This window comes from Hevea brasiliensis, chromosome 18 (genome assembly GCF_030052815.1).
Source record: "Hevea brasiliensis isolate MT/VB/25A 57/8 chromosome 18, ASM3005281v1, whole genome shotgun sequence".
NCBI classification, from domain to species: Eukaryota; Viridiplantae; Streptophyta; class Magnoliopsida; order Malpighiales; family Euphorbiaceae; genus Hevea; species Hevea brasiliensis.
In genome coordinates, this window is record NC_079510.1 from 9,436,837 (window position 1) to 9,461,614 (window position 24,778).

The 24,778-nt window shown below is 31.5% G+C and overlaps 1 protein-coding gene across 1 annotated transcript; it reads right to left on the reverse strand.

Annotated features, from left to right (window-relative positions):
• Positions 1-209: 209 nt before the first annotated feature.
• Positions 210-1,738, reverse strand: LOC131175819 (uncharacterized). The gene is made up of 3 exons (XM_058140490.1): positions 1,397-1,738; positions 918-1,274; positions 210-470 (listed from the first exon to the last, which is right to left on the reverse strand). Exons 1-3 carry the CDS (start codon positions 1,736-1,738, stop codon positions 210-212), a joined length of 960 nt encoding a protein of 319 aa, XP_057996473.1.
• Between the last annotated feature and the right edge of the window lie 23,040 nt (positions 1,739-24,778).

Below are 24,778 nucleotides of genomic sequence, written 5' to 3' on the forward strand. Positions count from 1 at the left end.
TTCATTCTTCTTCCTTGAAGATTTTGGTCGTCCTTTAGACCTTTTCTAGGTTAGGTCAGGTAGAAGAACTGGATAATTGTCTATTGTCCAATCATCATGATGTCCAAGCGCATGAAACTGCCACTCATAGCACTTAAGCGTTCGCTCCAACATGTAATAATTTGAAACGTACTACTCATAATTAATTGATATTGCTTGGCATGCTGCAATCACATGGGAACATGGAATGCGTGTTTCTTGAAACTTCCCGCATGTGCATATCCTTTCATCAAGTTTGACCACATGCTTCGTTTTAGATCTTCCCTTCCAAACTTCAAATTCACCACAATCGCGGTTAAAGATTCAGACATTATATGAGTTTGCTCATTTAAATTGTCAAGTAATATTTGACGACATGCTGGTGTAAATTTGAAGCCCATTTGCAGTTGCTCACAGAGGGTCGTGCGGCGTGTGTCCAAATAATCAACACACTGGAAAATTATTTTTTTCTACCATTGCAGTTATTGGTAAAGCACAGAACCCTTTGAGCATTCCATTAACAGACTCAACAGTATTGGTTGTCATGGAGCCATAATGTTTCCATCTATCATGAGAACATGTTCATTTTTCCGAAGGTATCTTTCTAGCCCATTCAAACGTGTCAGGATGCTCACTCTTGATTGTGTTCATGGCCTCATAAAAAATTTTTTTTTATTTGTTGTGCTGTAAAAAAAAGGTCATGTTATTTGTTTTTACTATGTGAATTTTACACTTAAATTACAGTAACAATAACTAGTCAACTTAGAAAACAAACCTACCTTTCGGAGAGCTTCTTTCATATTAATATTCTTAAACTTTGTGTTGTAATTGCTGAGGATATGTCTTAAGCAGTATCGATGATGCCCATCAGGGGGCTGCCACTAATCTTGATGCATTGCCTTTTTTATGGCAATATGTCTATCTGATATAACACATATTCCTTTATGATCTGTCACAAACACCCTCAAACAAGACATAAACCAATCCAAGTTCCTTGTATTTTCACTGTCAACTATTGCCCACGCAATTGAGAAAATATGGTTACTACTATCAAGTGTTGTTGCACAAAATAAACATCCTTTGTGCTTTCCATATAAAAAAGTTGAGTCTATGAATATAACCGGTCGACAGTTCTTGAATCCTTCTATTGTTTGTTTATATGCCCAAAACATTCTATCGAAAACCCGATAAGCAAGATCTAATCTATTATTAACAAAAAAAGGATCATCTTCAATGAAGAACATACTTTCAGGGTTCTGTTTGCAAAAAGCAAGAATAAATTTTCGCAACCTTCCATAAGATTCCTCCCAATCACCAAAGATCTTAATAAATTGTGCCTAGCCTTCCAGGTCTTTCGATAACTTGGCATATATCCAACCTTATCTTTGATTTTGGACTGTAACGCTCCTATCTTCACACTGGGTTGTTCACGTACAATAGCGAGAATGAAATCAGATATAAATTTGCTATCTAATTGCTTATGATATTGTGACAGTGATGGATTAACACATGTATGCGGTCTGTTATATCGCGTAATTTTCCATATATCACTTCCTTTCCCCCGTGAGGCATGCAATCTCCACTTGCAATTGCTCTTTATGTCTTTGCACCTGATGGCATATGTTCTACTTTTTGTCTCCTCATTACAAAACTCATGGTGCCTATGTAAATGATATTGTTTGGTAGCTTTTTGGACATCCTCTCTAGATGAGAATATCATTCCTAATTCAAACTCTTTTAATGATCCCACATTGAACTACACCGTGGTGTTAACCATGGATCAACCGTTAGCAATGAAAAATCTATTTCACTATAAGGTAGAGGAGGGACAAGCAACATTATTGGGTTTGCAACATGAGTATTATAGTAAAAAGGCAAATCTATTATTATCTCATTATGATGACCAACATCCTCATTCATGTCCCAGTCATCACTATCAATCCATTCTTCATCAGAATCCTCATTGTCCTCATCATCCTCATCATCATTGGGACAATAATCACTGCTAGCGAATTCAGAATCATCCGTAGATTGAAGTGCTTCAGTGTAACAAGTATTTGATGGGCCCGCTTCATCAACAACATTTGCATATAGTCAAAAAATGTCAATATATAATTCAATCGATGACACACCTCCAATTTCATCAATGACATTAAACATAATATTCACATCGTCATCGTTTGCCAAACCCATGCAGTCTCATTTAAATGAGCCATTTTTTACAATGGGTTGTCTAAATAAGATTTTCGATATAAATTCATGTCCACTTTTAAGATTAATTCCACGGACAATTTTCATTCATAAAGTACCAAAATCCATGCATCTACCAATAGCAATGATGGTTGATGAACCCCCATAATATTCATAGCCTTCATCATCCATAATGATTTCTCCATCCCAATATAAAGTAGCAAAAGTTTGAATTGACATTTTCTGATAAAACAAAAATCGTAACAACTATCAGCATAAACGGTCTGGTTGATAATAGGTATTCAAACTTATTTGTTGCAATTAAAAAAATATTATAAATCAAACCGGATGAAGATGTAGTTCGTCATAAAATTACACTTCATAATTCTAAGAATCGGTACAAATCGCAGTAACTGTTAGAGACTACGATCTAGTTCGATTTAATATTATAATTTGGAATTATCATAAGCTCGTATGAATCGTTATGTTTTACTTAATAAAGAAATTATTTTCAACAACTTTTTACATTACTAATTTTTCTATTTTTTTAATTTTAATTAATAAAATAAATTTATATTTTATTTCTAATAATTACATTTTAATTAAATATGCAATTAATTTTCGACAAATTTTTATGTTTCTATTGTTTTCATTTTTTAATAATATTAATTTTTATTTTATTTTTAATAATTACATTTTAATTGTTATAGAATTGATTTTTGGCAATTTTTTTATCTTACTATTTTTTTATTTCTTTAATATTATCTAAAAAATATAATTTTATATTTTATTTTTATTAATTACATTTTAATTGTTATAGAATTGATTTTCGGCAATTTTTTATCTTACTACTTTTTTATTTCTTTAATACTATCTAAATAATATAATTTTATATTTTATTTTTATTAATTACATTTTAATTAAAATGCTACTTATTTTCGGCAATTTTTTATATTATTAATTTTTCAATTTTTAATAATATTTTAATAATATAAATTTATATTTTAGTTTTATTACATCCTTTAGTATAATATATTATGAACTCAATTTTCTATTAATTTTTCCCTTTCTTCTATAGCTTTTACTAATTTTTAAAAACTTAAACTATTATTTTACTTTAAACTAATATTTTCTATTCAACTTACTAAATTATTATATTTTGTGGTACAAAAATTATATTACTCAATATAAAATTTATTTTGTAACATAATTTACATTTATAATTTTTATTTTCTCTTCCCAAACATTTTCTTAATACTACAGATTTATATTATTTTTTCTTTACATTCTTTACTATTATACACTAAAAATCTAATTTCTTATAATATTTTCCCAATAACTTTTACTCATTTTAACAGTATTATGCTATTACTATATTTTTAAATACACACACACATACACACACACACACATATATATATATATATAATTTTAATATCATTACAAAAAAATATCTATTTTTTTAGCTTTACAACAATAAATTTAAGATAACACTTCCTAATTTAAAGACAAATATTAATAGTAAATAACTATTTTTTCCTATGCTATATGAAACAACTATTTTTTTCTATGCTATATGAAACAATACATTCTAAAAATATCATGAAAATCTATTCCTTAAGCCATGCGTACAAAAATATCAACTTGCTCACTAAAAGTTTCTCACAAACATACCAACATGCATGCATAAAAAAATATATATATATTTCCAGAATAATAAACATATTAACACTCAAGCATTTTATATATTGTATGTTAAAAATTGTTAAACAATCAAAATACACACCTGAATATTAATTTTTTCAAACTTCTTCTTTTTCTCTTTGTGGTCTGCCACTGCACCTATCTCCTTCTTGCTCCACCCGGCTGTAAGGATGCTCCACACTGAACAGAAAGCTCCTCCACCAAAATGAGACAATGGAGGAATGAACGAGCGTTTTGGAAAAATTTTGGTCACTACTGTTTTGAGACTGAGGACGTAAATAAGAGCGCTGGGTGAAATAAAGGAAGCGGGAGGAACTCTGGACGCGAATAAAAATAGCATCCCGCTAGTCTGCACTCCCCCAACGGCACTGGAGATGGGACTGGAGATTCAGGGTGGAAATGTACACAGGACGTTATTTATATTAGCGTCCTGATCTCTGACAACTGATGGGATGGGAGTAACTGCACACAGGACACTAGTTTTATTAGCGTCCCCCGCCCTGCATTTCGATGGGACAAAATATTCCATCTGACAACCATTGCACGCCATTGATAATGGTATCCCGAGTCCATTGCACGCCATTGATAATGGCGTCCCGAGTCGATTCTCTAGAATCTCTACAGTGAAGGTATGGATGGTGGCAGGGAAGGCATCAGGGCGCCAATATGAACAGCGTCCGGAATTGGGATGCTATTTTGAATAGCATGTTAAGCGCTGACCAATCCACCTCAGCTCTCCTCACCCCTTATTCGTAATTAATCCACATCTTAACCCATTTCAATATTTTTTTTTCTGTCACATTACCCTTGTATGGTCATTCTCCCTTGCTCGCTAGTGTCCTACCCCAAAGCCAACCAACACTGCCTACCATAATCCTCACTCATGCAAATACCTCGCCACCTATGACACCTCTCTCTCAACCTAATCTATCTACACCTATCATGAACCAATCGTTACCACCTCAGAATCCCATTCCTATCTCTATCATTACCCGAAGTCCAACTTCATCTCAATTACCCAATAAAACAAACTTTGGACTTTCTCTTGTTATGGAATTATCTACCTCTTCAACCTCTTCGCCCACCGCATCCACTCCTTCATCTAATCCTATTCAACAACCACCTACCAATACACATCCGATGGTAATAAGAAGCAAGACTGAAAGTCTCAAACCCAAAATGTTCTCGACCACGACCTCACTTCCCTTAGTCCCAACCTATTATTCCAAGGCTACTCCAAATGTCGAATGGAGACAAGCAATGAGTTCAGAGATTAATGCATTGTTGTAGACCAATGCTTGGACTCTGGTACCACAAGATGAAGCTCAAAATGTTGTGGGCTATCGATGGGTCTACTGCATTAAGTAAAAATTGGATGGCTCTATCGCCTGCTACAAGGCTCGTTTGGTTGTAAAAGTGTTCTATCAATGTCCAGGAGTGGACTACCATGAAACCTTCTCACCTAGTTAAAGCCTAGCACTCTATGCATTGCCCTTTCCATTGTTGTCACTCATCATTGGATAATAAGGCAGATTGATGTTTCAAATGCATTTCTGCATGGGTACCTCGATGATGTGCTGTACATGGAACAACCACAGGGGTTTGTAGATCCAGAAAAACCCACTCATGTTTGTAAGCTAAATAGGTCCTTGTATGGCCTCAAACAAGCCCCTCGACAGTGGTTCACTAAGCTCAAAAAAGCTCTTCTCTAGCTACAGTTACTCAATCTCATGCTGACACCATATTATTTTATCGTAAGCATGGCACGTCTCATGTTATTTGTCTCATCTATGTAGACGATATTATTATTACAGGCAATAAGTCCTTTACTGTCCAATAAGTCATTGTTGCTCTTCAACGACAATTTATGGTTAAGGATCTTGGCGTGCTTGACTACTTTCTTAGAGTTGAAGTCCACCATCTACCTTCCAGACTGCTTTTAACTCAAAGTAAATATACAAGTGACTTTCTGACAAAAGCAAACATGTCACAATGCAGTGGCACTGCAACACCAATTTGTCCCAAGACCAAACTTACTCTCAACGACAGTGAGCTAGCTTCATAACCCAACTTGTATCGTTGCATAATTGGTGTTCTTCAATATCTTTCATTGACTCATCCAGATGTCTCATATGCTGTGCATCGCATTTCTCAATTTACATGCGCCTACAATGCAACATTGGTAGCTATCAAACGGATATTATGACATCTAAAATCTACTCAATCATTTGGTACAATGATCTCACGGTCAAACAACAATAATATTAATGCTTATGCTGATGTCGATTGGACCACAAATCCCGATGACCAAAAATCTGTTACTAGTTACATAGCGTTTCTAGTTGCAAATCTTATCTCTTGGTGTCCACGAAAACACCAACCGTGGCCAAAAACTTTACAGAAGCTGAATATCATGCAGTGGGTGCTGCTACAATAGACGTAATTTAGCTTCAATCATTACTCTATGACATTGGCTATCCTTCTTCTACATGCTCGACTCTTTGGTTTGATAATGTGGGTGCCACTTACCCATCCATCAATCCCATTTTCCACACTCGGACGAAGCAAATTGAAATGGATTTCCACTTTCTTAGAGATATTGTTGCTAAAAAGCAGCTTCAGATATGTTATATCTCATCCAAAGATCAAGTGGTTGACTTTTTTACAAAAGCAATATCATGGTTGAGCCATCAACCACTAAGAGCCTGTTTGGATTAACTGTTGAATACAACTGATACCGGTGATAAGTATCATTAGGTGATACCGTTAATCGATAGCTGATTATAGCTGTTTTATATTAAGTGTTTGGTAAAATTATATTTAGCTGTTGCTGTTAATATGTGAAATGACTAATAAGAGTATATATCATATAATTTATTTTTTTAAATAAATATAAAATTATAAATTTATTATATTATATTATTTATTTTATTATTAAATTAAATATATAATTATTAAATTAGTATATTATATTATTTAAATAAATATATAATTATTAATTTTTTATATTATATTATTTAAATAAATATATAATTATTAATTTTTTATATTATATTATTTAAATAAATATATAATTATTAATTTTTTATATTATATCATTTAAATAAATATATAATTATTAATTTTTTATATTATATCATTTATTTTATTATTAAAATAAGAAAATAATTATTTTTTAAGATAATTAAATAATTTTAAAAATATAGATAAAATAATAAAATAATTATTATTGTTAATAGAAAAATTTATAATTAATTTTAAGTTTTTGGATATAAATAAATATTTTATATTTTATGTTATTAATAAAAAATATTTTAACAAAGTTGAAATACGTTAATTAAAATATTAACATTACAAATAAAAAAAAATATTAATAATATTAATTTTTAAGTTAAATAAAAAAGGATAATATGGTCAAAATAAAAAGTAAAATCAGATCAGCTATCAGCTGATGAGAAACAGCTCTAAAAATAGAGCTGATACAAACTGCATCTGATGGGTATCATATCAGTTGCCCATCAGTTATCAGATCTATTTTTTTAAACTTACCAAACACCACAATAATTTACCTGTTTGAGTATCTATCAGCTATCAGCTATCAGCTGTACCCAACAGGTAAACCAAACACCCCCTAAGGCAACTGCCTACAATCCAATCAGTTCGCGTTTCGGATTGAGGGGGTATGATAAGGATAATCTTGTTGTAACTGATTAAGATTAGTGTTGTCCTTGTACATGTATAGAAACACTTGTAAGGGTCATTATACATTAATGAAAACAGACTTCTTCACTCATTACTCCAAAATAAATTATATATTTTATATTTATATTTTATATATTTAAAATGATTAATTAAATAAATTTTTTTACTAGGCTCTTTGTGCTTCTTATTTTATTTATTTAAATAATTCTGTTTATATATTTGCACCTATCATAAACGTACTTTAACCTTGTCGATGTAATGTGCCAAAAAATCATTATCCTTTCTTTATAAAAAATAATATAAGAAAGAATATAGGAGGGTAGGTTGTATGAATGATGATTTTATTTAACAATATAATTATTAGGTTTATTTTTATAGAATTTTATATTGGTGATGAGTTAATATTAATAAAAAGTTTATCAAAATAAATATTATAAATGAACTTTAATGGAAAGGAATGTTTTGGGGACGGTTGTGCTCCTTAATTGGATATAATTGACTGTGTTATATTTTAGTTCCCTAATTTATGTTTAAGAAATAATATGTCTAGCCATTAAATTGTTTGACAATAAATAGTTATTAGTGAGGCACTTCATAGAAATGAATGAACTGGACTTATTGTTAATTGATGATATATATACATGAATTATAGATATTATATGTATTATTCAATATATACTCATTGATTTGAACGCTATGAATGGTAATAGGTTAGGTATTTTTGGATTTTCTATTCAATTAAATTTCATTAGGTTAGTGATAGCTTATAATACCAAGGGCATATGGATGAATGACACGTGGACAAAGTGTATACTATGGAGGTAATAGGATACAGGTGTTTTAAGGATGTATACGACTGCTTATGAGTGCTTTACGGATGTATACGACTGCTTACAGGTACTTTAAAGAACGGCTGGAGTGGCATCCAACTGTGTCCTAACAAGATAACAAAGGTGAGAGAGCCAAGGAATATTCCCACTTGGCACTTTGATGTTTAATCAGTTAGTAAAGGGTAATGGAAAAAAGGGCAATAAGAGTAAGCAAGTAATAGGTTTTTTAAGAATGTCTAAAGTAGGGTAGTAAATAACTATATATACTATAAATGGACCAATAATAAGTATATACGTGGTGGTTTATGCTAAGTGGGGCTTCTCATTCAACAAGAGCAGCATAAAGTCAAAGCATGTCATTGCAAAAGTTATAATAACACATCTCAAATGACAACTATAAATAGTTAGGAATATAGGTGTAATATGTTAGGATAAATGATTTAGTAATTTATTATTAGAGAACAAATAATTTAAAATATAAGTCAAACAAACATTTGAATTGTCTCAAGAAAGCACATAACTAAATTTAAATAGTACATAATTAAATTAAAATAGCATGTAATTAGATTTATTATTTGATAGTAATGTTTAATTAATAATATATTTTATATTATATATATAAGTATTTTTAAATTTTAATAAAATTGTTAAAGTTAAAAAAATAATTTTCAAAAGAAAAAATTATTTTTTTTAAAAATAATTTAATTTAATTTTTTTAATATTTCAAATGTTAAAAAATACGGCGCAAAATAAATGAAGCTTTGAACTGCTGGGAATTATGGTATATTCTTTTCTCAGTAATAGCATACGAGATATTATTTAGTATTCGTAGAATCTACTATGATTTAAGCTTATCTTAAATTTATTCAAATTTTAATACCGATCAATTCCAGAAATAAAAATATGACACGATATATCGTTGACACTTTCCGCATATGTCAAAATTGTTAATAATATTAGTTTTATTGATTTGAGGTTGCGTGATACTGTTTGAAGGTAAATTTTCAAATTGAATTGATAATAGTTAGTTTATGTTAAATTCAAATTTAAGAGGTTCCTTATTATTAAAATTTATAATTATGAAAAATTTTAAATTAGCAAAATAAAATTATACTTGCAAATAAAAGGCTTCACAACTAATATTAAACTTTTTTTTAAAAAAAAGAAAAATATATTTCAATCAAAATACATATTTGAAGTATAATTTATCATTTTATTATATTTTTATATAGGTAAAATCAACATAAATTATTTATATAAAAAATCATTATTATATAAATTATTTATATAAAAAATCATTATTATCATCTTAATTTGAAGAATTCAATCGTGATAATATAATATTTAAATTGATCAATTAGTGAAAATCATGCTATGATATACTTAAAATAGTCAAAATTATATTTATTTGAGATTATTTAATAATTAATTATACCCTAATCAAGCAAAAACAATTGTATATTTTATATTTAAAATATAATAAGGAAATAAATTTTTTACTAGTGCTTTTTGACATTTTGTGCTTCTCATTTGAATTTTCTTTTTTAATAATTGTGTTTATATATTTGTACCATATCATGAACATACTTTAACCTTGTCGATGGAATGTGTCAAAAAATCATTATCCTTTCTTTATAAAAAATAATATAAGAAAGAATATAGGAGGGTAGGTGGTATGAATGGCGATTTTTTTAACTATATAATTATTAGGTTTATTTATATGGAATTTTATATTGGTGATGGGTTAAATACTAATAAAAAGTTTTATCAAACTAAATATTATAAATTCATTTAAAAAAATAAATCATATTATTTTTTAATTATTATTTAATCTCTTTATTTTAAAGAAATGAATTATTTAATTTTTTATTTTAAAAAACATATAAATTAATATCTATTTTTTTTTCTTTACTCTTTAGTCTATTTAATTATTTTAGACATTAATTTAAATTTTATTCAATTTATGTAATTTAAAAAACATACAATTAAATAGCCTATATATTTTATAAGCATTAAACTATTAAGTTTCACATTGATAATTTGAAAAATATAATTCAATCTTATAATTTGAAAAGAAGAATCATATATTTTCTTTATTTTATAATTCTTAAATTATTTAATCATATAATGATAATTCTTTCATTTAAATGTATTAATTAATTTAATTTAAGTTAAACGGAGAAAATAAAGGATAAATAAAAAAATTAAATAATTAATTTTATTAAAATAAAAACATTAAATAATAATTTTAAAAAAATTGTGGGATTTGAATTTCTCATTTATCACCGCATTAATATGAAGAGCAAGGTCATAGCCAAAGCTATTCCAATTGGATAGATGATGATTCAGCAAAATCAATCATCTATCACACACGCATATTTAATAATAAAAAGAAGCTTGGAAGATCATCCACTCAAAATAATAACAAATGAAATGACAAGCTGACAGAATGATGACATTAATGATAATTTATGGGTCCCCTAACCTCACGACAGTGCCCCGTGAATGTGTTCACACTTCACATCTCCCAGCCTGTTTCTGCGGTGGACCATTCAAATTTGAGTAATATCACATCACAATAATGCAATGTTTTTAAAATTAATTTAATACTAATATTCCCTTCTTTTTTTTCATCACATATTTTATTATTAATTTATTATATTTTCATATGAAAATATTTAATTTTTTATATTAAATATGACAAAATCATATTAACCAATATTTTATTCTTAATATATGTTATATATATTCTATAAATATAATTGTTTATAATTATATTTATTATTATAATATTATAAATTCATCTTAATATTTTACATCAATGCCACACTCTCCTTATTAATATATTGTACCATACTTATCTAATATTCATCTCCTAGTTTAGCTGGTCTGATCATAAAACTTATTTTTCACTTTATTAAAAGATATTTGTTACATTATTTCATTACATTTATTCTATTTTAAAATAATAATAATAATAATAATAATAATAATAATAACTTTATTAAAATACATGCTGGAACAACATATACCACATAATGTGTTAGGTTATAACCTTTTACTTAGGCTTATTACTAAGTTAAAATTTTTAATAAGTTAATTAGTTATAAGTTTAAAATGTTTAAATACAGAAAACAAATCTTAAATTTGGACATCTTTTATAATTTTATTGAAAAGTTTTGTTTTTATTTATTTTGGTGCATGTTTGGCATTAAAATTAGAGAGTCAAAATTACTTTTCTAAATAAAATTATTATTTTAGATATTATTAAAAAATATTTTTATTATTAAAACTTATTAAATTAAAATTTAAATTATTTTTTAATACTTTTTAATTAATATATTTTAAAAATAATTTTTAATATTAATTTTAACAATAATACTAAACACTTCTAAATTTTGGATGCAAAAGATATATTCATCCTAATCCTAAGGAGAGTTTATAAACCACAAGAAATTTATAATAAAATTTATATATAGTCCATTAATAAAAAAAATTTAATTAAAATGGAGTGTATCAATAAGTGAATCATTCCTAAATGATTTAGTTTTAGTAGTTTATCATCCATGATTTCAGCGAATTTGATATCAAAAAATTTATTGGCCGACAAAACATTGACCCCACTTTTCACATCATATATATTAAATGTAAAAAAAAAATCCAAAGCTTTAAGAACGTTGTGCTTACAAAATTAAATGCAAGGGTCCTTGAGAAAATGAGAGGCTTGCGAGATTTGTCAACAACTTTAGACAAGCAATCATCTGTGCATTATCGCTGAATTGCGGAACTTGAAGATAAGAGCAGGAAGAGATCGCCGTGCACATTTTCAGCGGCGATTTTGTTTTTTAAAAAAATTACTTAATATATAAAAAAAAATTTTCTGTGATTAAATTTTTTTAATAAAGAAAAATACATTTTTTTATTAAAAAAATTCAATGACTAGATTTGCCAGGAATGAGTTTAGGCATAAATAAATAAATATATATATATACACATTCGCCGATGCACATTCATTTGGATCTCCCAAAGGAAGTAATTCTTGATTAGAAACACTTAAGGACCTTGTTTTATTTATTATAATAAATTCTCATTACTTGAAAAATTTTAAAATATAATCATATATACAATGATTATATTATGATTATTGATCATGATGAATCTCATCAATATTAATAATCTGTAAATAATTACATTGAATAAATTCTCTAATCACTAGTGTTCCCATAAATAATGAAGGTTTTTTAGGATTCAACAAAAGACAAAGGAAGGGAATGAAAATGCAAGCATTTTAGAGGCCCTTTAGGCAAATAATCTCTAATTTAAGCAAATAATTTTTTTTTCCCAATATAACAATATATATTGAAGCCAAAAGTAGCTCCTCGATAAAGAGATCAATGATTTAGTCTTAACTTGAGGTACCTACGCATAACCAAAAATAATGTCAAAGAGATCCGTAGATGTTTCATGGAAAAGACTCTTCGATGATAAATGTCATGTTTTTCAAACCTATGAGGTATAAATGGTGCTAAGATTTAAGCCAATATAAAGTTGCCAAAACTTTAGCATGTATGATTTGCCTTTTTCTAAAACTTGTTTGTATATCTGATACACTTAGACATATCACTTATGTAAGGTAAATTATAGAGACAATATCTCAACTTAGGTGTATATAATAATAAGATACGTAAATTTTAATTTATAACATAAAATTCTTAATTTTTAATTTAAGTAATACACCCTCAACTTTACTGTTACATATCCTTAAGTTGAATTACTGTTTATGATATCAAATAAATAAATGAGCCCTTAAACAAACAATATGTGTATGCATATAAAGATACTATTACAAGGAATAATGAGTCTTTGGTAAGAATGGGTGTGCTTTGAAAAAAAGTCCAATATTCTTTAGGGTATAATTATACGAGTCTTCAAGTAAAGGACGTGTGCTCAGAAGAGGTTGGATGTCTGATGGACTTGACAACATGGAAACCAATCCTAAAATACTATTGCCCTAATCCCTATCTCACTATCAGCCTTGAATTAAAGAAGTCGTTTAACTAACCTCGACATTGAAAGTAGTCGTATGGTCCACATAATGGAAAATGAAGGCGACCGTCAGTTTTATTCCTAGGGAGATCATATCGATAATATCTATTCACACTAAATGGACAAGAAGTAATAAATACCCATAATATAAAACATTTGATGCGATAACATATAAATGTCGACACTAAAGTCTTTCATATAATTGCCACTTTGTCGATTGTCCTATACACAGCTCGTGAAAACAAGTATTAGAGGCCTAATGTTATAAAGGCATAGTCAATGTTATTCTCCGACTTGTTTAGGTACCATGAATATACTAAATTGAAAATTTGAAATTTTGCCTAAACGACTGAAGTTTTAAGAAAACAACCAAAACCAACAAATTAGGTAACCAAAATGTGGTATGTGAGTAAAATTAAAATTTCCATACCTATTAAGCCTTAGAAAGTCAACAAATTGACTTGAATAGTGTTGTGAATAGTAACTCTGAAACACAAATTTTAAAGAACATTAAGTTTAGCATATTAAAGCTAGGTATAAGTGAATTTGAATTCATTTTTGGAATTATAATAATTGTGATACTGAAACACTGTGAAACTGTGTGTTTCAGTGGACAAGAATATCGGGAAAGAACCCGAGGCTTCGAGTCAAGGCCAAGAGGTGATCGTATAAGGTTTGTGCACAACATAGAATTTCTGTAAATTTTTTCTACACACTGTTTTGAATGAATTGAAATATTACATTGTGACACCATTGACTTGAAATGTTTATTAAGCTTTTGATTTAAATTATTGAAAGGTTACTCGTTTGTGTTTGAAATGGCAATAAATGTTTAGTAAATTGTTAAGATAGTTTTAAAACCACAGTTTCATGACCATATATTTGAATACCTCACTAGCATGACTAGTGGGGAAAATCAGTTTCGAATTTTGATTCCTTCTCTAGCTGAAGTGTTGAGGTGTGTGCCAGTAGAAAAAGAAAAAGAATGGGTTCCCATATATTTGAGCTAGCTAGCCTTGTGATGTGACTTCTCATAAGCCTTTGGCTATTGAGATTAATATGTTTCGAATGGCATGATATAACTGTGCATTTTTATGAAATTTGTTTTGAGACTTTCGAAATGAAATTGTTGGATTAAATGCATCTAAATCATGTTTTGTATTTATTTCTCATGTTCAGTTCAATTTTTGAATAAGTATGATTTAAATTCCGCATAAAGATTATTTTAGTATATTGTACACCACTAAGTCATAGTAGTCAGTGATGGCTATTATTGCTGTCATAGATATACAGACTAGAGGAGCAACAGGGTGAGCTGCTAAGGATTGTGGAGCTACCTTCCCTGATGTTCTAACGGGTATATTTTATACCCTGATTGTAATAACTATTTTGATGTATATAAATGTATGTACATGTAGAACTAGTTTTGAGCAGTTGTATAAAACTTGTAATAAATTTTAGTTTGGATTTTTCCTAACTTAAATTTTGGAATGATGTATGTAAATTGTTTTATCTTTAATGAAATATGAATGGAAGTATTTTGTTTTAATTTGAATGAAATTACTTAGTAGTATTTTTTATGATGTTGAATTTTGGAATTTGAGAAATGATGTTGAAATTGGATGGGATGAATGTTGAATTGATGAAGTTGATGAGATAAATCATTTGAAGTGCTTTTTACAGGTATTTAAAGAACTATTTTCTCAAAATACAGACGGCACTCAGTCGAAATTTTTATAAAATTTGCGGAAAAATAAAATGGGATAAAAATCTTAACTAGTTTTCAAACTCTAATTAAATGTTTTAATACCTATTAGAAAATGCTCACCACTTATAAAAGTAAGAAAATTGTTTTAAAATCCCTTGTAGGGTATTTAATGAGTTATGGGTAGGTGAAGTTTGGTAGTTCATTAGGTGTTCTACGGGATCATGTTATGCCTTACAGAGGGATAAGGTGTGACATGTTTTAGTGGTATCAGAGCAAACTTTTGAAGTATGTTTTAACTTGTGAATTTGTGTCTTTTCTTTGCTAAGTACAACTGCTCAATGTCCTTATTTGTTACATATAGTGCATTACATCATAAATATGAACTAACGGAGGGAAATCTCTTTGTGTTATTTGTTCAGGAGATATCATACTCTAGACTGTTATGGAAGAAGGGGATCGCTCAGTTGAGCAATTTGTTGAAGCTGAGGCATAAGGGAAGCCCCTGCTCTACAGAATGTCAGTGGGTCAGTGGCACCAGCCCCACAAATGACGCAATTTCCTGCACAGTTTGCACAGCAAATGACGGCAATGTTTCAATAAATAGCTGGGGGTATGCCTACTCAAGCTCCACCCCAAACTCCTATGGTGCAAACCCAAGCTCCAGTCAGACAATATGATAAGTTATTGAAGTATGGGGTGATAGAATTCAAGGGTACAGTAGACCCTTTAGAGGCAGAGCAGTGGCTAGAGAGGATAGATCGAGTGTTCAAGAAGCTGTACTGCTCAGATGAGCTGAAATTTGAATATTCGGTATCTTTGCTACAAGGGAATGCGTATGATTGGTGGAAGACCATCCCCCACAGCTTGGTTGAACCACCAGTACTGACCTGGGATGACTTCATTAGAGAGTTTAGACAGAAATACGTCCCAGATGCATATGTGGATCAGAAACTATAAGAATTTCTGAGTTTGAAACAAGGCAATAGAACAGTGGCAGAATATGAGAGGGAGTTCTCCCACTTAAGCCACTATGCTGGGAGTGTCACACCTTACCCTTCTGTAAGGCATAACATGATCCCGTAGAATACCTAATGAACTACCGCACTTCATCTATCGATAACTCATTAAGTACCCTACAAGGAATTTTAAAACAATTTTCTTATTTTTGATAAGTGGTGAGTATTTTCTAATAGGTATTTAAAACATTTAATTAAAATTAAAACTAGTTAATATTTTGATCCATTTTATTTCTCCGCAAATTTTATAAAAATTTTGCCAGAGTTCCATCTGTATTTTGAGAAAACAGTTCTTCAAATACCTGAAAAAAAGCACTTCCAAAAATTTTCTCAACCACTACTTCAATTTCACAATCAATCTCAATAATTTCTCAAATCTCAAAATTCAACAGTCAACATTTCTCAATTTCCAAAGTTCAATCATCAATAAAATGATATCTATCAATCTCATTCAAATTAAAATAAAACATTCCATTCATTAAAGACAACAAACTATATATATATATACATCATACCAAAATCTACAGTATGAAAATTCCACTAAATTTTATTACAACTTTATACAAACTTTGTACAAACTGCTCAAGACCGAATTTACATGTCCATACATTTATGTGCAATACATACATCAAAAGAAATATTTACAGTTAGGGTATAAATTATACCCGATAACTTCAAGCTGATAGCTCCTTACACCTCAGTAGCTCAGTCTGCTGCTCCTCTAGTCTCTAAATCTACGACAGCAATAAAAGCTATCGCTGAGTACTAGGACTTAGTGGTGCACAACATACTAAAATAATTTTTATGCAGAAATAAAATCACATTTATTCAAAATTTGCACTGAGCATGCGAGTTAAACACAAACATAATTTATGAGATTTTAATCCCAAACAAGTTCATTTTGAAGTATCAAATCACATTTCATAAAACCCACAGTTAGATCATGCCATTCGAAACAAATAGAATCTCAATAGCCAGAGGCTAAAGAGAAATCACATCACAAGGCTAGCTAGCTCAAATATATGGATATCCATTCACATCCTCTTCTACTGGCACACCTCAACACTTCTCTAGAGAAGGAATCAAAATTCGAAACTAATTACCCCCACTAGTCGTGCTAGTGAGGTGTTTAAATATATGGTCATGACACTGTGGTTTCAAAACTTATCTTAATAATTTGCTAAACATTGTCATTTCAAATATACATAATAACTTTCACAATTTAAATCAAAACATCATAAACAGGGTCACAAATACTTTCAAAAATTCAAAGCAAAAGTAAAATGCATATTTCATTCACTTAATCAATAAATTTTAAAGCATAGTGATGTTGTGCACAAACCTCAAGCGAGTCGCCTCTTGGCCTTAACTCGGTTCCTTGGGTTCTTTCCCGGTATTCTTTTCAGCTGAAACACACAATTTTACAGTGTTTTAGCACCATAACTTAGCATAAATCCAAAAATAAATTTAACTTCACTTTTACCTAGCTCTAACGTGCTAAACTCGACATTCTTGAAATTTTTGTATTTCGGGTTACTATTCACTACACTATTCAAGTCAAATTATTGACTTTCTAAGGATTAATAGGTATGGGAATTCCAACTTCACCCACATACCACATTTTGGTCACTAAATTTGTTAGTTTTGGTTGTTTATTCAAATTCTAAGTCTTTTAAGCAAATTTGATAATTTTCAGTTTTGGTGTCTAAGGTTGCACTGTTCCATTGGTTATCTTTCTGTTGGAATTTGTCAAAACTTTCTTCATAGAAAATGTTTCCTATTGTCTTAAGTTTATTTTCCTTTTTGAATCACTCCAATTGGAGTTTTGTAGCTCAAGTTATGTCTAAAATACAGTTACTGTTCATGCTACAGATTTTAGTTCTAGCAGATTTATTGATCCAACTTTGTTCAGCAATTTGATCAAGTTAAGTCCATAATTTGGTCTAATTTTCTTCATATGAAATGTTCTACTATATCTTAGGTTTCCATTGGTTCAAGAATCGCTTAAATCAAAGTTTTCCAGAGAGAGTTATAGCCATTGAAACTTTATTGTTCATATGGTAAATCTGCAGTCCTGCAGATTCAGTGATCCAACTTTGCTCAGTAATTTGATTGGGTTAATGGCATAATTTGGATTAGTGTTCTTCAATGAAATTTTTAGGTCTACATCCCATCTAACCACTGGTAAAATTTCAGGTCATTTTGACCTGCCTAGCTCAAGTTATGACCAAATAAACAAATACTATTCATTTGGTCAGTTTATACAGGGCAGCCTGCAATTTTCTAACTTTGGTCAATTTGTTCACTAGGTTTTGGTCACTTTTTGGGCATGCTTCCTAAATGAAAATTGTGTCATTTAGTGTCTATTTTCATCCCCAATTAGTCTCATACCAATTGGACTTGTAAAATTTCATTTTTGATCCCTCAAAGGAAATTTTGATCATGCTGCCAGCAGCATGACCACACTCCCTCCGAATTTGGCTTTAACTCCAACCATTCCAACACAACTCATTTGGTCACAAATGACCAATTTTCACTTCACATTAGGTCAAAGACACCATTTACCACTTCCTCATACTTTTGGTCTCTAAACCCTAACGTCCAAAACCCTAAGTTGCCAATTTCTTGCATTTAGCTACTTTCAAACTCTTTAATCATAACCACTCACTAATTCAAGGTTCATATACCCATTCAAGTAAATCAAACTATGCAAATCACCCTCCCCCTCATGCTGGCTGAAATTTCAGTTTAGTCCCTCAACAAATTTTTCTTTTCATTTTAAGTTTATTTATAAGCTTAATAAGTTAGAAATGTAAGAATTAAACTCAAATTATCAAATTTGATTACTAACCTTTTTTGCAGAATTTCTTTTTCTTCAAAACTTCTTCCTTTCTTTTTTTTTTTTTTTGTTGTCAAGCTCCTTATCTAGGTCTAACTATAAGATTTAATGTTGGAGAGTAAGGTTTCTATGGTGGAATTGAAGGTTTATGAAGCTTAGTTTTAGAGCTTCAATGGAGGTTTGAGAGAGAGAACTAAGAGAGAGAGGTGAGGCGGCTGGTTTGGGATAAGGAAGACAATGATTTTGTTTTTCTTTTCCTTTTGTCTTTATGTCTTTAGGAAGACTAAAAATCTAATTAATTAAATTCACAATTTCTTATTTTTATGGCATCATGCATGATATCATGCATGATGTCATCACCTTTTTAACTTTTTTATTTTCTCTTTTTTTTTTTTTAGTTCTTTAATTTAATTCTCGATTCTGAAATTTTCTTTTCTCCGATTTTATTTGAAAGTTAGGTCAGGAGTCAGCTTTCGGGGTCAATTGACCAAATTACCCCTCGCCGGTTCATCCCGGTTTGCAATTAATTCAATATTTCTTCCGGCTCCCTGACCTAATTATTTGACTGAATTAACAGTTCTTAGTCATGATTTTCTCTTTTCCACTATGTTCGTAAGGGTCCTAAGGACCGTAGCGTCACATTTTACGGTTCAAAATTTGAGTTTAAAATGACTTCGCAGTCCTTCCCGAAAAGGTCACCCATCGCTGTGACTCTCGGCTCATTTAACTTCTTATGTTTTTATTTTCTTATTTATACTTAACTAATTGACAATTACTAATTATTTGTGTTTAAGGCTTATCTAGTTGTCTTAAGTGTGGTTCTAATCCCCTTAATTGTCCAGACCGACACCGGTCACCGGAATAGTGAAATATACCAGGCTATACAAATAGGGGTGTTACAGGGAGCCTCCTTTCTACCAGCAAGGAAAGGTGCAAGAGATTTAAGACGGGTTTGAAGCCCAGCCTGCGGATGCAAGTAGTGGGATTCAGACTCAGAGCTCATTTCTCAAGCACTTGAGTTGGAAAGAATTGAATCAGAAGCGACCCCAGCAAAAGAAAAATAAGAAAAAGCTGAAAAATCAAAGAAAGACAAGGGGAAAAAGTCAGTAGAGCAAAGTCCTAGTGGTACCTCTGGAAAGAAGAAGAAATTTGGGGGACCTAGCAGAGGTCAAGGTGGAAGGTTTGGAAGGGGCCGATTCTCTAGACAGAGACCCCCTAGGTCTGCTCAGCAGTTGAGCAGGGGTTCACAACCTCCCTGCCCTGTGAGACTTGTGGCAAGATTCATGGGGCAAATGCTATTGGGCAATAAGAGCCTGCTTTAACTATGGAGGCAAGGGCCATCTTGCTAAAAACTGCACTAGTGCTCCTAGATTTGGTCTAGCTCTACTACTGTAGAAGGATCCATTCAGAGTCCTACTCCCAAAGGTTCACAACCGATTGGTAGAGGAAGAGGCAGAGGTGGAGGCAATGTTTTGGTCAGTCAAGGTACTGTTGGTCAGTCAGTACAAGGAAGTGCTTCAGCCAGGGTTTATACGATGAGACAGTGAGAAGAGGCTGAGACTTCTGATGTTGTAGCTGATACATTCTCTATCTCTGATCAAGATGTATTTGTGTTGTTTGATCCGGGTTCAACCCACTCATATGTTAGTGCTAGCATAGTCAGTTCACTTGCTGTTCCGTGTGTCAAAATGGGTTTTGAAGTGCTAGTAACTAGTCCATTAGGACAAGAGGTTCGGGTCAACAGAATCTATAGAGACTATCCTTTGATGATCCAAGGACATGTTTTTCTATCAGATTTGATTAAAATGCCATTATGATATTATCTTGGGCATGGATTGGTTAGCTAGGCATCATGCTATGATTGACTGTAGACTGAAGACAGTCACTTGTGGTCTCCCTTTGTATGGTGATGTGGTAATACATGGGGAGAGGCATTTACTGCCATCAAACATCATTTCAATTGCACTAGCCAGAAGGATGATCAGAAAGGGATGTGAAGCATACTTGGCACATGTGATAGACACCCAAGTGGGGAGTCCAGCACTCAGGGACATCCCTACAGTATGTGACTTTCCGGATGTGTTTCCTGATGAATTGCCAGGATTACCTCTAGAAAGAGAGGTGCAGTTTGAGATTGATATTATGCCTGGTGTGGACCCAATCTCTATAATACCGTATATAATGGCACCTGCAGAATTGAAAGAGTTGAAAGTGCAGTTGCAAGAGTTGCTTGATAAGGGCTTTATCCGCCCTAGTGTGTCACCTTGGGGAGCGCCAGTGTTGTTTGTTAAGAAGAAAGATGGCACTCTCCACTTATGTATTGATTATCGGTAGTTGAATAAGGTGACAATAAAGAATAGATATCCATTGCCCCGCATTGATGATTTGTTTCATCTGTTGAGGGGTACAGCTGTGTTCTCCAAAATTGACTTGAGATCAGGTTATTATCTGCTGAAAGTACAAGAGCAGAGTATTCCTAAAACTGCCTTTAGAACTCGCTATGGCCATTATGAGTTCTTGTTCATGCCATTCGGGTTAACTAATGCTCCAGCTGCTTTTACGGATCGAATGAATACTATCTTCAGACCATACCTCGACTAGTTTGTTGTGGTATTCATAGATGATATATTGGTCTATTCGAGGAGTGCAGAAGAGCATGATAGACATCTGCGGATTATACTATAGACTTTGAGGGAGAAACAACTATACGCCAAATTGTCGAAGTGTAAATTTTGGTTGAAGGAAATATCCTTCTTGGGGCACGTAGTATCAGTAGAGGGCATCAAGGTAGATCCAAGTAAGATAGAAGCTGTCCTTAATTGGAGGGCACCCAGAAATATCACGGAGATTCACAGTTTTCTGGGTTTAGCTAGATACTATCGTCGATTTGTGAAGGGATTCTCCATATTGGCATCTCCATTGACTAAGCTATTTCAAAAAGATGTGAAATTTCAATGGACAGATAAATGCCAACAGAGTTTTGATGAATTGAAGAGGTGTTTGACTGAGGCTTCAGTCCTGACATTACCTACCCCAGGTAAAGAATACACAGTATATAGTGATGCTTCTCATTATGCGTTAGATTGTGTACTGATGCAAGATCAAAATGTCATTGCTTATGCATCACGCCAGCTGAAACCGCATGAGAGAAACTATCCGACACATGACTTGGAGCTTACAGCTATTGTGTTTGCTCTTAAGATCTGGAGACACTATTTATATGGGGAGAAATGCTATATTTACACAGATCATAAGAGTATGAAGTATCTGGGCACTCAGAAGGAGTTGAATTTGAGACAGAGGAGATGGTTAGAGTTGATAAAAGACTATGATTGTCTGATAAACTATCAGCCAGGGAAAGCTAATGTTATGGCTGACGCCTTAAGTCGCAAGACTATAGCAAGTCTACGGGTTACTCCTTTGTCTATGGTACATGAGTTGAGATTTTTATATGCCAGCTTAGAGATTAATGATGAGGGGCAGACAGCAGTTGCATGGCATGTACAGCAAGTGTTGATTGATCAGATTAGAATGGCTGCTCAGAATGATCAAAAGTATCAGAAGCTATTAGAAGAAGTCCGACAGGGCAAGAAACCTGAATTCTCAGTGAGAGATGAAGGCCTACTGCTACACCAGGGCATAATGTGTGTTCCTAATGATGTTGTGTTGAGCTAGATCATTTTGAAGGAAGCACATGAGTCTCCTTTTTCCATGCACCCTAGTGGCACAAAAATGTATAAAGGGCTAAAGGAGCATTACTGGTGGATGGGTATGAAAAGAGATGTGGTAGAATTTGTTTCCAAATGCCTAACTTGTCAGCAAGTGAAGGCAGAGCATCAAGTACTAGCTGGTTTGTTACATCCACTATCAGTACCAGAATGGAAATGGGAGAGAATAACAATCGATTTTGTGATGGTACTTCCGAGGACACAGGAGAGTCATGATGCAGTTTGGGTCATTGTTGACAGACTGACCAAGTCTGCTCATTTTCTACCAGTTCGGATGGACTACAGTTTAGAATGATGGACCAAGTTATACATTGATGAGATAGTAAGACTGCATGGAGTGCCAATATCCATTGTATTAGATAGAGATCCTAGGTTCACTTCTAGATTCTGGGATAGTCTTCAGAGAGCCCTAGGAACTAGATTAAATTTCAGTACGACATTCCACCCACAGACAGATGGCTAGTCTGATAGAGTAATTCAAATCTTGGATGACATACTACGGGCTTGTGTGATTGAATTTGAGGGCAGTTGGGACACACACTTGCCTTTGATTAAGTTTGCTTACAATAATATGTTAGTAGTATGCCCTAGAGCATATCATTTAGTATGTATCTTGTACATATTTTTATTAATAAAAGGCATTTTCACTTTTCCGTTTACATAATATATTTATGTGTAATAGAAAAGGTCCATTGATATTTTGTTAGAAATATTATTCTTAAGTTGTTAAGAATATGAGTGACAATATTTCTAGCACAAAGTATCATAAATAGGTTCACAATCGAGGATACTTCATAATAAGGATATGACTTATCCAGAAAGATTGTATTCATATTTGTTCCCAAATTATTTATATGAGATATAAATAAGATGGAATGGTGAGTCTCATGCCAAATAACAAACATGATAGGCACTTATAAATGATAAGTAGGCCGAACCAGTGACACTTATGACAAGCACATGGAGTTTACTCTTATCAATGTTTTGTCATAAATCATATCAGTGCATATAATCTTTAGACCTGAGATAGCACAGTTATCTTGTATATAGGTAGTTTGAGTTTGATACTGCTTTCATACTTGTACTATGTATGGGTATATGGGCATGTGTTGGCTCCTACTAGTTATATATGGTGGTAGGTGTTGATCAAGATGGAATCTGTTCCTCTAAGTAAATAGAGATAAAATACTATATTCATTTAATTGTTCTTGATGTTTCAAGTTCCTGGCCAGGACAGATAGATTTATTCAGAAAAGAGTTTCTGATGAGAAAATCTTTTAATCAAGAACTGGAATTAAAAGAGAACATAATTTTCATAGCAAATGGAGTTTGACATAAACCATGACTCCAACTTGAGTTGGGATTTTATAACAGAGAGATTCTAGTGCATGGTAACATATGATTATAGGTTCATTTAAGGTAAACCTTATTACTAATTGGGTGGCCATGGCATGCTATGCTAGGTGTTAACCATGGTCTATGAGGTTCATAAAATGATTTAGAGAAATCATTTATGGTAAGAAAGAGTTCTGATGATATTAAGAGTTGATATCATGTCTCATTGCCAATTAGTGATGAGCCTAGTAAGTCACACACATACACAAGTTATCACTTATTTAAATATGATTTAATTAATTAATTAAAGAGTTTAATTGATTAATTAAATAGGTTTGATTTGCAATTAAATTGCAAAGTCCCTAGCATGACTTGAAACCAAATCTAGATTATTGGATGTGTAGTATAAATTAAATTTATATTTAAAGTGTTTAAATATGAATTTAATTAATGAGAAATTAATTAATAAAGATTAATTAATTAATTTATATTTGACATAAATTAATTAGAAGAAGAAAAATAATTATTTTGGGTTAAGAACTCAAAATTAAGACATAGGGGCATTTTGGTTATTTCACAGTGTGACACGTGGCACCATGAGATGGTGACACATGGGATTACAAATAAGCTTGCCAAATATTTTTTAATCATGTAAGATGATT

Coding starts and splice junctions, on each gene's coding strand:
- LOC131175819 (XM_058140490.1), bottom strand. CDS start 1,738: ATGATATTCTCATCTAGAGAGGATGTCCAAAAAGCTACCAAACAATAT. Junction 1,275..1,396: donor AGTCCAAAATCAAAGATAAG/GTTGGATATATG, acceptor TTTTGCAAACAG/AACCCTGAAAGTATGTTCTT. Junction 471..917: donor GACATATTGCCATAAAAAAG/GCAATGCATCAA, acceptor ATAATTTTCCAG/TGTGTTGATTATTTGGACAC.